A 13,940-nucleotide genomic window follows, 5' to 3' on the forward strand; every position below is an offset into this window, starting at 1 on the left:
TCTCCAGGCCCAGGACAGTTTCAGCCAAAGACGATCACTGCTGCCCCATGCTGGAGGCTCAGCAGGGAGAGGCTAAATGCCCCAAAGATACCTAATTTTTCACGGACACCTACTTGATAGGCCAGCACAGTTGCCAAGGAAGCCTCATTTAGTGGAGGGAAAACAGCTGGTCCAAATTTACATGCCCATTGTTTGGAAGAGAACTCGTACTCCAGTTGTGCCTTGAAAATGTGTCTATTATTAAGTAATGTAACTAACCCTATTTTGCCCAATGTTCTAGATTTGCCTGGGAGGCCCTCCTTGACTCTTCCTCTGCCCATCCCATGATTTTTGCATCTCAGTCTTTATTTAGCTTGGTGAAGGTTCTAGAATTTCTGCGGAGGCTGAGGCATGACATAGGTATTGAGGTCTTGATAGAAGAGGGGATTGGATGATTGAAAAATACATAAATTGTAGTTCTACTTTTAGTTCCTTAAGGAATCTCCAAACAATTTGATCCAGCAATCCCACTCCTGGCTATCTACTCAAAGGAAAAGAAGTTCTTCTATGGAAAAGACTGGAACACGCATGTTTATAGCAGCACAATTCACAATTGCAAAAACATAGAACCATCCTAAATGTCCATCAACCAACGAGTAGATAAAGAAAATGTTGTATAAATACCATAGACTTCTACTCAGCCATGAACAGAAATAAGATAATGGCATTTGCAGCTACCTGGATGGATCTGGAGGCCATTATTCTAAGTGAAGTAATTCAGGAATGGAAAACCAAACATCCTATGCTCTCACTTAAAGTGCAAGCTACGCTATGAGGATGCAAAGGCGTAAAAATTATATTATGGACTCTGGGGACTTGGAGGAAGAGGTGGGAGGGGAGTGAGTAATAAAAGATACACAATGGGGCCAGGCACAGTGGCTTATGCTTGTAATCTCAGCACTTTGAGAGGCCAAAGCAGGCAGTTCACCTGAGGTCAGGAGTTCGAGACCAGCCTGGCCAACATGGTGAAACCCTGCTTCTACTAAAAACAAAAAAAAATTAGCTGGGTGGGTGGCATACGCCTGTAATCCCAGCTACTTGGGAAGTGAGTCAGGAGAATTGCTTGAACCCAGGAGGCAGAGGTTGCAGTGAGCTGAGATCATGCCACTGTACCCCAGACTGAGTGACAGAGTGAGACTGTCTTAAAAAAACAAAACAAAACACTACATATTAGGTACAGTGTACACTGCTTGGGTACTGGATCCACCACCTGTTCCCCCAAAACTACTGAAATAATTTTAAAATAAAAATATGTAAATTGGCCATATCAAAGAATGCAAGGGAGTGGGGCCTGGTGGAGGTTGGAGGCAGGAGGTTGAGGTTCTCGTCTGCATGTTTGCAAAGGCTCTTTGGTGGAATAGAAGCTAACAAAGGCCTCCTCATCCGCAACATCCTCTTCCTGGACAGATGCCTCCTGCTTTAGAGAAGTGGTTTCTTAAAATTCATCAAAACCTATTGTTCAAAGAAAATGTTATATGAAAGTCAATTATCCAAAAGACAAAAGAAGATCTGCTGTGGTGGGGCTGGGAGAGGGACTCTGGAACCCCAACCACAATGGCCCCTGAGACCCCTTCTTGGAGTCCCCAGAGCTCAGCATGACAACCTGGTGGGAACGGCCCTGGTAGTCCCATCGCTGGTTCATGGGTGAGTTCAGAGTAGCCCTTGGGACCAAGCTCCCAGGCCTGGGCAGCTGTAGCTGAAGTTCAGGACTGGGCAGAGGCGGTGGCCATCAGTGCGGCCGAGGAGAGCCCCTCCGAGGAATGGGTAAGGGACCACAGGCCCTGAGCTGCCAGAACTCAGCCTTCCTTGGGACTTCTCCCTAGGCAGGGAGGGGAGAGAGCAACTGCCTACCTGAGTGTCTTCACAAGTTTTTAAAACTCTCATAGCCTCAGTTTCCTTGTTCTTAAAAGTGGCAGTAGCCACAGGCATGGAAAACACCTAGCAGAGGACTGCTAGGCGCACAAAACTGCATGTTTTCTTCTCTTCCTTCCCTTCCTGAGGCTGTTCTGCTCCAGGTGGCAGTTTCCATCCACCAGGTGAGGCTTGACACATGTGAGGCGTGGCTCCTACGGAGGGCTGGAGGCCAGGCTCTCAGACCAGGGTATCCTACAGGGTGGCGCCCTTTCCCCAAGGTGAGGGGACAGAGTCAGGAGAACCGCTGGCCCTGGGGGGACATTACCCAGCCTCGACTCTGTGGCTCCGAAGGCAGGAATGTGCAACCAGAGTTCTGTGGTCTCCCTGGCCAGCTGTTAGCTCTCAGTCACGGCTCCTACCCCTGGCCTGGAGGAGAGGAAAATGCTGCTAGCATAAGATCCAGGATACGGATGTGTTGATTCTTTTACCTTGCAGGTGATTTTGCTCTTCCTTCTGCAAGCATCAAAATGAAATGCTGGAGATCTGGTTTGCAGCCCTGCTGAGCTGTGTGGGGCTGAGTAGAGAATGAGCCAAATCAATCATTGGCAGCTGAGGAGGAGCTGAGTGGGCAGGGATGATGTTTCTCTGCCCTGGGGGGTTGTAAGACGTCCACAGGCAGGATAATAGCTTACCCCAGCCTCAGACCAGTTACAGGAGGGATGCTGCTGTCTCAGAACTTTGTAGCATCTTTTATTCTAGGCCCCTCCAGCTCTCTAGTACTGTATTAGTCCAGGTCCCCATCATGACTGGAAGGGATCACAGTGGAAGTCCCCTCCTGGCTCCCCACTGCCCCTCCAGCCTGGAGGCTGGAGCTGGAATGACCCCAGGGAGGTGCATGAGGGAGGTGAGTGGTCACACCTGTAGCTCTGGAGTTAAACTGCCTCGCTATAAATCTCAGCTCCTCACCAACCGTATGACTTCAGAAACATTGCTTATGGTCTCCTTGCCTCAGCTTCCTCGTCTGTAAGGTAAGGGATAATATTAGTACCTGCCTCACAGAGTTATTGCTAAGATTAAACAAGAATAAAGCATGTAAGTTATTTCATGTCTGGTACAGGGTAAGAAGTAAAAACACGTCAGCTTTTATTATACGCTATCTAAGTTGGGGTATCTCAACAGCGGCACTACTGACATTTTGGCTAGATAATTCTTTGCTGTGGGGGGCTGTCCTGTGCATTTAGGATGTTGAGTGGGATCTCTGATCAGCCACTAGACACCTCCCACCACCCCCACCATCATGACAACCAAAAATGTCTCCAGGCATTCCAAATAGCCCCTGGTTTGTAACGTTTCCCCATTGAGGACCACCGTTCTAAGTCACTTCTTGCCTTACACCTTCCAGAGTCTCCATTGCTCAGAAAGCTTAGCTATGCTTGCTGGGCCTGCAGGCACTGAAAGTGGGGCAACTTGTACAAAACTTTTTCCCTTTTTTTGTGTTCAAGCCATTGGTTTATTTAATCCACTAGGCTGGGCTTCTGAGATGTCCGCGTGAGGACTTGAGAGAATCCTCTTTGCCAAACCTCCCTCTGTGATCTGCCAGCTTCGTGGTTATGCCAGTCAAAAGGCACTTTGTTGTTTTGTTTTTAAATAACAACTGTCCAGCCCTATTATTTTTCCCAGACTCTGGAGCAATAAACAGCTCTGATGACAGCTGTACCAGATAGTAAGTGCACACGTTTCTCCTGGCATCTCCCTAAACTCTTCAGAGCAGCTAAGTGGATAAAACTGATTTCAGTTGTTACCTGAGTAGCCACTTGTGTCTGCCAAGTCTGCTCCGGAGACAAGAACCAGGCTGTGATGACAGAGAAGAAGAAACACATGGGAATGATTGGCTCCCTTGCTGTCCTTGTCTTACAGCCCACATCCCTAAACCTTAGGAAATCTGGGTCCCGGCATGCAGGGAGATTAAGAGCTACAGTGTCCTAAGGAGGTCACAGTGCATTCAACCCAAGGGCATAAACAGGTGTGCACCTTCTGGTGAGAGGCCCAGGTGGCAGGCTGAGGCCCCACACAGTTGAATATTCAGGGCAGGCTTTCTGGACGTGGTGGGTTCTCGTTTCTATTTTCAAAGTAGTGAGAGTTGGGGTAAGTGAGTGCAAGAAGTAGGGGCACTTCTCATATTCATGTGATTGGGGTCATTATTTCCTGATACGTTGTTGGTTTCCCTGAAGTGGCATGGCTTCTCCGGGACAGGGACCATGGATTTTCTCATCTCTGTAACCCTAGATCCCAACTTAGAGATTACTTGTTAGTTGAATAGAGGTGATGCCTAACTCTATGGCTGTTTGACTTTCTACATCCTACCAGTTGCCAAGTTCTCCCTCAACTCCAATAAACTAGAAGCCACAGGACATCAGCTTTTTTTGGTGGTGACCTGGAAATCCAGGCCACACAATGGACAGTCTCAGGATTCCGATGAGCAAACCGCCCCTTGCCCAGCATAGCTTTGAAGAGGCTCCCCTTGCCTCTTGTTCTGGTTACATTTCCACATCGAAGCTGGGCATCCTACGTTTGGCCTCTGCTCAGAACTTTGGTCACTGTAAATTCTTCACCTTTGTTATTGGAAGACTCAGTCATTTTAGTCATTTTGATGTCAATTTCCATGGATTTGCCAAACCTGGTAACTTGTAAGGTGACCACAGAGAGCAGATCTTAGCTGTAATGAGCGTCTTCTCCTCCCTCTAGACACACTCTCAACCCAGTTCCCTCCACCCTGAGAGGCTGACTTTATGGACCGTTTCAATGGAAATCTCTGGTTTCCATCTGGGTTCTGCCAATGGCCTGACCTAGTACGAGATTGAAGTGGGGAGGAAAGAGTGAACTTGGGGTGTTTGTTAAGCATCACTTGCCATGACCCCCAAGCCCTCCTGTCAGCTTTCTCTGCATGACTTTTCTCTTACAGGTTCTGGTGACAGCTCTGTCCTCTCATTCCGCTGGGCATAGGGGTACTAACGGCTTCTCGTTACTTTCCCCAGGGAACCATCCTATCCCTGGTGGTTGCCTGACACCCCACCCACACCTTTGAAAATGGTGCCTTTATTACACACTCCTCAGGTCTCCCCCTATTAAAATGGGTCATCTCTTTCCTGTTGAAGTCTTGACTGTTCCTAAGGGAACACCCTGCCTGCCCTCCACCCCCTCCCAAGAGCCTAAAGAGACTTCTGAGCATCAGGAAGAATCTGCCATGAAGGACCACCCTTACTCGCCCTCCTCATCCACACTGCCTTCTTTCCACTTCTGTCCTTTTTATGGCCTGGCACACAGGTTTAGAAAGTACTTGTCAACTCTTTTACTAAAGCAAAACATACATCATTTTGCCATTTTGAATTAATCAAAAATATTTGCCATGAGAATTTTGGAACATGTCAAGATAACCAGAGAGAACACCCTGAATATTCTAACCTAAAGTGGAAAAGTGTGGTATCTTGGTTTGTTTCTGGGGCCTAAGCACTGGGGCGGGGGGCACTAATGATGAGGGTGGCAGCATGTTAATGCCTTTAGCAATGTGAGGAGAAGAGTTCACAGAACCCTAAGACTTTTTACTTGGAGCCCTGATTGGGAACCACGGATCACGGCTAAGGGAAGTTGCTGAAAATGTTGAAGACCAAGAGTCACGTGGCTTTCCCCTAGACCAGGCCCAAACTACAGCCCATGGGAGACTCCTACTTTTTGTAAATGATGTGTTCATGAAACACAGCCATTTGTTTGTTTGTTTTTTCTGGGATGTGTTTGCACTACAGTAGGAGAGTGAGTTTTCAGAGGCTGTATGGTCCTCTGTGTAGAAAGGAGTTTGCAGAGCGGGCCTGGCTGCTGTCCTCTGAAAGGCTTGCTTACGAGGTTGGCATCCAAGAGCCTGGGTCTCAGGATTCCCAGCAGAACTGATAAGAGTGGCTCTCTGTGCTTAATCTGATTATACAAACAAAACAGCCTAGGTTTGCCACTCCCTTTCCTTCTGGAAGTCTGGGATTTTGGTGCATACGAGGCAGAGGCTGCCTATTTGACAGCCCCCAGTAAAAACCCTGGGTGCTGTGTCTCTAATGTGCTTCTCTGGTAGACAGCATTTCTCATGTGTTGTCACAGCTCAGAGGAATTGAGCATGTCCTGTGCAACTCCCCCGAGAGGGGACCCTTGGAAGCTTGGACCTGGTTTCCCCGGGCTTTGTCCAGGAGCCTTTCTTCTTTTTCCTTTTCCTGTTGGGTTTGTTTTGTATCCTTTTGCTGTCATAAATCATAGCAGTAAGTACAGTTATGTGCTGAGTCCTGTGAGTCCCCATAGAAAATCATCTAGCTGAGGGGTGGTCTTGGAGACTCCCCAGCACACCCACAAAACCAAACATATTTGTCAACCTGCCCTTTAAGAAAAAGTTTGCCACCTCCTGCTCTGCACAGTCTTAGTGTGCATGGAAATTATGTGTTACACACCTCCCATCCCACAAGACTCTGTGCTTCCTGAAGGCGCAGTCCAGGCTTTTTGCTCTGACAAAGCACAGTATCTGACATGAAATATTTATGAAGGGAGGAAATCGGGGAATCTGTAAATAATGGATTAAAGGCAGGCAGATCACGAGGTCAGGAGTTTGAAACCAGCCTGACCATCATAGTGAAACCCCCGTCTCTACTAAAAATACAAAAATTAGTCAGGCGTGGTGGTGCACACTTGTAATCCCAGCTACTCATGAGGTGGAGGCAGGAGAATCACTTGAACCTGGGAGGTGGAAGGTTGCAGTGAGCCGAGATGCGCCACTGCACTCCAGGCTAGGCAACAGAGCAAGATTCTGTCTCTGAAAAAAAAAAGAGGGGTTTGTAAACTGGGTGAAGAAATAAATTTAAAAGGTTATGACCAATGTTTTCCAATGGAAGATTAGAAATCAGTGTATATTACATATGTAAGGGTGTTTTATTTCTTGTAGTTATACAGGTGGACCAAACACTATACTGGATCATAATGTAAAAGGGTTTCTTTTTGTCTATTGCAATAGAAAATAATCGGAAGGCCACTGGATGTGAAGACTCCAGGGTCTTCCTTAACTGTGGCCTCTCTGCCAGCTGCCCAGGAGAATCACTACCTACCTTCCTGTCTCTGTGGCCATTGGCATTTATCCACACTCTCTCCCTCCCTCCGCCCCCAGAACGTGTACTACACGAGCAGTCAGCAGATCCATGTGGGCATCCTGAGCCCCACGGTGGATGACGATGACAACCGGTGCCTGGTGGACGTCAATAGCCGGCCCCGGCTCATCGAGTGCAGCTACGCCAAAGCCAAGAGGATGAAGCTTCACTGGCAGTTCTCTCAGGTAGCAACCCGATCGGGCACAGTGGCAGCCATGTTGGAAAACAAGGAGCGTGGCCTTAGGGGCCAAGGAGGGGATGGAGGAGAGAGGAAGGAGAGAGACTGGCAGTAATGAGGCTGTGGCTCCAGGCTGCTTCTCAGGGATTTGCTGATCACCTACCATGTGCCGTGGGTGTCGTGTGTTAACTATTGATCCCTGTGATATTGGCTCTGAGGGAGTTTTTGTTGTTGTTTTATTATAATGATTTTATTATTGTACTTAATTTTTAGATCTAAGGAAACTGAGGCTCAGAGAGGGGGTCCCCTGTCCAGAGTCTCACGGCTAGGGGTGGGGCTGGGATTTAAACTCGGGTCTTTCTGACTTTAAACCTTCACGTTTCTCCTATACAAGCCTCTGCTCACGAGATGGAGCCCCCAGTCTCCCAGGTGTAGACAGTGCTGGTCTCCGATCTGCAACCCTCTCTGCCTTCTGCCCAGTATTGGGTCACTCTGGGAGAAGAAGTTTCCTTGCCGGGCAGCGTCTTGGGGCCATTTGGCAAAAGGCCATCCTCACACTAGTGACCGCGGAACATTCCTTTATTAAGTCTCTGTGAATTCAGGGGTCCATATTTGACTTCCTGCTCTTCACTGGCCCCTCATAGCTCCCATTATAGAATGGTGGCCAAGGATCTAGATGCCTAGCTTTGAGGAGAACTTCTGCCTCTTCCCACAGGTCTCCTAGTCACCAGGGAATCTGCTAAGGTAGGATCCGTTTTCACCCACAGATAGGGATGCCTGCCTCCCAGGTGGAGCAGGTAAAGTGTTAATAACAGGAAGTGAGGGAGCCCATGGGGTTGTGGAGCCTCAGGGCTGCCTGGGGCTGTACATGGTGGACACTCCCAGGGAAGTTCAGGAGGGAACACCTGTATTCATGGGACTGAGTGGCAGGAGCTCCTGACTCCAGCCTCCCGGCAAGCTGCTTCTCCCCGGTAAGGATGGAGGCTTCTGGGGGCACTGCAAGGAACTTGGGAAGCTGGCTATCCCTTCATTCCAATCCTGGCGTCCAGTTACTCTCCCTGTAGAAAGGGTGCTGGTAAGGGGAGTCCCAGCTACATCATATTCCATGGGCATAGGGCACCTTTGACTGTGGTGTGGGTGTGCAGAGTTAGAGGACTGACAGAGATTCCTAGGTCCTAAATAAACGGTGAAGGTCAATACTGAGCTGCAAGTTCAAAACAAGGTCATGGACTTAGGAGCTAGTTAGAAAGCAGAACCAAGAGCCTCAACCAGGGCTGTGTGAACACAGGAAAGCAGATGGTGGAGAGGAGCCCAGGAAATAAATGGGAGCATTTCTGAGGGCAGGTAGAGGATGCAGGTGGCAACTCTGTGAGTCCCAGATCGCTCTGCAAAGTGTCGGGGGTTCAATGAAAGGGAACTCATGCAAAGGACTCATGGCTCCTGCCCCTTCCTGTCTATGTAACCTTTGGCATGTGCTGTAAACTATAAAGTTCTGTCCCCATAGGAATAACAGCTAACATTCATATAGTACTTACTGTGTGTCAGGCATATATTAACTCATTTAATCCTCACCACAACCAGATGTGATAGGTACCACCTGACCTCATAGCTGAGGAAACTGAGTCACAGAGAAGTTAACGAACATGCCCAAGGTGCTCCTGTTGGTCATTAGTCATGAAATAGTTCCAATTCTGTCTTACTTCTCAACACTGAAGTTATGTTGGAAGTGGCCATGTGAGAGAAGGCCAGAGGTCAGGGCTGAGGCTTGAGACACAGGGTGTTCGTCCTCCCACCTCCCTCTCTGTGGAAACACCAGATGCCCCAGCTGGGAGCTGCTGCTGACTCGACACTGTGCCTGGCAGAAGCCTTCATCACTTTCCTCTGCCAGATTTCCAACTCAGGGGACAGAGGATGGGGCTACTTTTCCCTCCTTTCCTCCAAGTTGAGAGGCAGAGGGAGGCCTGGAGTGTGTGGTGTGGGAGGACAGTTAGGTACATGCCTGGTGAGGGATGGCTGCTGTTTCTCAAGATGGACTAGGTGCAAAGTAGGCTTGTAGGTTGGAGACAGCAGCATCCTGAGTGCATATTCCGGGCTCCGTGGAGGTGAGTGGGGCTGACTTTGCTGGGGTGAAATGGGCTTCATGCCTGAGACTGTCTTCAGGGTCTATGTGAGTCACAAGGGACCATTTTCTACTGCCCTCAGCCAGACCTGCTGGGCCTCTGGGTTCAGCTTGCCCTGCCCTCTGTGAATGGAACAGCGCAGGAAGTTGGTGGTGGTGCAGCTAGGGGTGGGCAGGGCTGGTGGCTTCTCAGAAGACAATGTACTTAACTAGGAATGGATGTTAAGAACCTGGGAGCCTGGTCTCTTTGGAAGGAGTAAAGGGCATTCCAGGGAGAGGAAACAGCATGTGTGAAAGTTGTGAGACATCAAAAGCAGGCCATGCTCAGGGAGCTTCCAGGAGTCAGAGGGTGGCCAATCCTGGAGGGCACAGTGGGGAGCGGCCGAAGAGCCTAGAAGGGCAACTGGACCAGGCCTGGAGGCCACAGGACCTGGTGGATTTTGTTCTATGGGAGATGAGGATGTACAACCGCAGGTCATGTTTAGGTCCAGGATTTTGAAAGCCTCCTCTGGCAGGGATTGTGAAGCTGGATTAGGAGAGATTCTAGAAAACGAAAGAGGCAGGATGAAGAGTTAGCAGGAGGTTGAGATGCAGTTTGAAAGTTTAGCCATTTCTTCCTCCCTCTCCTCCATGACCCTGGGGTCTTCATGGCCTGCGTCATCCCCCAAAATCTCCTCTCAGCACAGGCTCTAAGGCCAATCCTAGGGGCTCAGCTTTGGTGATGTGGGCTGGAAATGTTGACAGGCACCACCAGGAGTCCTCTGATCGACAAGAGTACTGCTTCAGATTACTGCAGGAGGAGGATGAGCAGTGGCCTCTGGGCTGTCCTGGAATAGCCCCTGGAGGCCACAGCCCTGCCAGGCACTTGCAGCCCTGGGGACTTGATGTCATCCAGACATGGGTATTCCTGAACTGAAGTAAGCATCAGCCCTCTTCAGACTCCTCTGCCTGTGAGCCTCAGCCTTTCTGCGTTCAGCCTTATACAGTTTGATGTTAATAGCACAGCAAGCCCACCTCCAAGATGAGACATTGAGATGAAGTCACCCTCCAAGATCACATGGCCTGAGAGTGGTAGATTCACTGGCTGAATCTGAAGCCCAGGCTGCTTTGACATCCAAGACCTGCACCCAGACACTTCTACCCTCTTTCCAGCCCTCACAGAGTCCTTCCCACCCATGCTCTGAAGTCCCCACTGGAGTAACTCAGCCTCATCTCCTGTGCACCCCTAGATGCCTTGGGGCTGTGGCCAGCCCTCCCCATGCCTCCCATCTTGCCTGTCCATCCTGGCTATGGTAGAGAATGAAACACTGTTGTAAAATGGGCATTCTTGAGGCAAAGTCACCCCAAGTTCCAGCTCCCTCCTTCCCTTATCCCAGGGCATGGCTTGAAAAGGCAGCCCCACACAATTCCTGCTTAAACAGACATAGCAATCAACAAAGCAGGCATCTGTGGCATACAGCTCTTCAGTGACTGGGCAGTTTTCAGCCACTTTGGCATATGCCTAATTAAAACTCCCCAGAGTGCTTTGGCAACCATATCTTTGATCATTCTACAAAAGGGAACCGTTTGGAAATATTATTTTTGAATTCCTAGTTTGCAGACCCAGAGCAGCCACTCTCACTTGCTATTTAATAATTAATATATGTGAAAGTTTTGCTTACTGAAAAATGGTCAATATTTATCAAGTGACCTGGAATCTCCCCTCAGGACCTCATGGGTGAGGAGTTGCTGTTGACAAGACCTGAAGAAGCCAGGAGCCTCTTAAATGATTAAAGTCTTGTGCTTGGGCTAATTTTCTTGCAACAGGTTTTAATCTTTGCAAATTGCATTCAGATCCTACCAACTAGGATGTTCTGGTATAGAAGTTGGACTGAAAGGAGCTTTTACTGGGTGCATTTCAAATCTCCTTTCTCGTTTCACATTATGCACTATTTATTCTCCTGAGGACAACATTTAAGCTCCACAGACACTCGGACTGAATTAATTTTAAAATAATCTGGTGTGTTTTCCCAGGTTCTCCTACAAAGAAGATAGGCATTTGCATATCTTGGTGTTCCATCTCATACCCTGATTTTCTGCTTAACAAATAAAATACATTTCCTCTAACTCCCACAAGCTCTTCTGAATTTGCAATACTTCAGGCTGAACCAGGACAGCATTAGATACTGACACTGAGAAACTGCATTTGATGAAAACATCTCTTGGCAACGCTGATATGCAGGGCTCTGATGAGCAATTTTCCAATGATGAACAGTCTTTCCTTTAGTTGTTCATCAAACATTTATTGAGCATGGGGGTTGGACAGGAGGAATACAGATATAAATCAGACACAGCCTCTGCCCTCAAGGAGCTCATGGGCATGTAAACACAACAGAACCGAATAAGAACAGAAACCAAGGGGTGTGCTGTGTTCTGAGAGCCTGGGATGACCGACTTGGTCTGCAGAATTCAGAGATGGCTTCACGTAGGAGGCTTGTTTGATCTATATCTTAAAGGTTGTAGAGACAGTTTCCAAGCGTAGAAAGAACATCCCAAGTAGAAGCTCACTTGAGCAAAGGCATGAAACAGCCAAGCATATTTTAGGAGTAGGAATCCATTGTCTGGTGTGGGTAGAATTTGGAGTTTTTGATGGGGCAAGAAGGAGATAAGTCACGTAGAACAGATAATGGTTGTTGAAAGCCATACCAAGAAGATGGACTTCACCTTAAAAGCAGAAGGAAAGAATGGGGAAGGTTCTTAAGTAGTAGATTTCCACGGTGGGGTGTGCAAAATCCCCCTGGCAGCTGAAAGCGGGGTGGATCAGAAGGAAAGAGGCTAGAAACAGGGAAGCCAGATAGGGAGGAGACTGTTCCATTGTTCCGGGAAGAGATGGGAGGACTCGGATGCCACAGGGGTGTGGGGACAGATAGCTATCAGGGAGGACTTTGAGAGACATTTCAGCAGGTTGTTGCACAGTGATGGATTAAATGATGGTAGTTGGGTGGCGGAGTGGTTCTTAATATAGGACCATTGCCAGCCCTGTGTTTGAGAACATTTGGTGGGCAGGCAGAATTGCCTCCTTCAAGCTACACACCCATCTCTAAACAGCCGACGCCTCCCACATCAGCACATGAAAAAACTTCATTAATATTAAAAGTGGTAGTTGTTGCCTTCAGTGATTTTTCCCATTGGTGATTCCTCCAGGATTAAAAAACTTCCAAAACTACTGGGATGATAGGTTCATATGCATTAAGTATATGTCTTTCAACCTTCTGAGAGTAGTCTCCATACTGAGATTTGGGGGATTCTGGGATTCAGTGACGGGTTTCTGTGAAAGAGGCATTTGGTCAATGACCCCTGGACCAGTGGAGGGAGAGGGAAGAGGCAGATATCAGGTCACTACAGAGAAGAACTTTGTGGCAGGATACTTGTCAAGCAAAGCAGAGGACTGACTCTCAGTAGTAACAAGGCCACCTCTCCACCTGCAACTACCATTATTTCTTTGAATGGTTTATAATAGCCTAATGTTAGAGGGAGTCCTCTGTTCAAAGATGTTATTGAAGAGATTCTTGCTCTAGGAAGGCTGTTGTCATGATGTGTTCCTCCAAGCTCCTACTTTCTGAAAGCCCATCTGTATGTTTGAATGCATGGTTAAAGAATTGAGGACTATTTAAGACCAGAAATAGCTCAGGAGGGTCAGTGTTCTACCTGCAGATATCTGAAGGGCTGCTTTGGGCAAGGGCTCAGCAGGCTTGTCCTGTGTAGCCCTGAGAGGACCAGCAGGGGAAAATCAGGAGCAATTTATTGAGCTGCTTTTTCATAGAGTTGTCGATGAGGCTGATGGCTTGGGCAGGTGGTGAGTTCAGGGGACCATCAGCAGGTTGTCAAAGGCTCTACAGCTCTCAATGGAGTTGGGGCTGGGTGATTTTTAAGGGCGTATGGACCCTGAAATTCTGTAATTCTAAGCTCCTGAAGTTAGACGGCAAACCCTGAGAAGGGTTTTTTCCACCTAGAATTCTCACTGGGCCAGCCTGAATACAAAGCATTACAAATTCGAGAATGATACTCTTAATCCTCTTAATCACACTTTAGGGCATCATTTACCCATTATTTCAACCCATGGCCCTCTCTTCTTCCATCAGCTAACAGACTAGAGGGGAGGACTGTGTCTCACACTTCAGTATCTCCAGCACCTAATGAAAAGCCAGAGACAGAGGCAGCACCCAGCATGCTGTTGATCAAATGAAGGAGTCTTTTTTTAAAAATTCACAAATCTTAACCAAAGGCCCCTTGTGTGCAAGGTCTTGAGCTAGGTTTGTGGGAGCCCCAAAGATGAACAAAATCCTACCCCAGTGATTGTCCTCGGATGTATGCATGCTCACTGAAGAAAAAATAAAGTCATACTACAGTATTTCAAGAAAATTTCATGTTAATAGTCCAAGGCTCCTGCTTAGTTGGAAAATCCCCATTCCTGCAGTGAACACTTTTAGGTGGTAGTGCATCCCACGTGCAGTACACAGACATGCATTGTGTAGAATTCTCAAACTTATGGCATAAACGCACACTTCTTCCGACCACCTCAGATTTGGAGGAGGGAGGTGGA

General features: G+C 48.1%; 1 protein-coding gene across 3 annotated transcripts in view; it reads left to right on the plus strand.

The window, feature by feature from the left end:
- Positions 1–13,940, plus strand: part of GALNT18 (polypeptide N-acetylgalactosaminyltransferase 18) — a 350,932-nt gene that overhangs the window by 321,743 nt on the left and 15,249 nt on the right. For 2 of the 3 annotated variants that reach the window (XM_033204872.1, XM_033204873.1), the window contains one exon: positions 7,082–7,246. The exons of the other annotated variant lie outside the window; for it this stretch is intronic. In XM_033204872.1, coding sequence (XP_033060763.1) covers positions 7,082–7,246 — 165 coding nt within the window. The remainder of the gene's footprint in view (positions 1–7,081; positions 7,247–13,940) is intronic. 3 annotated transcript variants of the gene reach the window in all.

This window comes from Trachypithecus francoisi, unplaced genomic scaffold (genome assembly GCF_009764315.1).
Source record: "Trachypithecus francoisi isolate TF-2019V2 unplaced genomic scaffold, Tfra_2.0 Lachesis_group8, whole genome shotgun sequence".
Lineage (NCBI taxonomy): Eukaryota > Metazoa > Chordata > Mammalia > Primates > Cercopithecidae > Trachypithecus > Trachypithecus francoisi.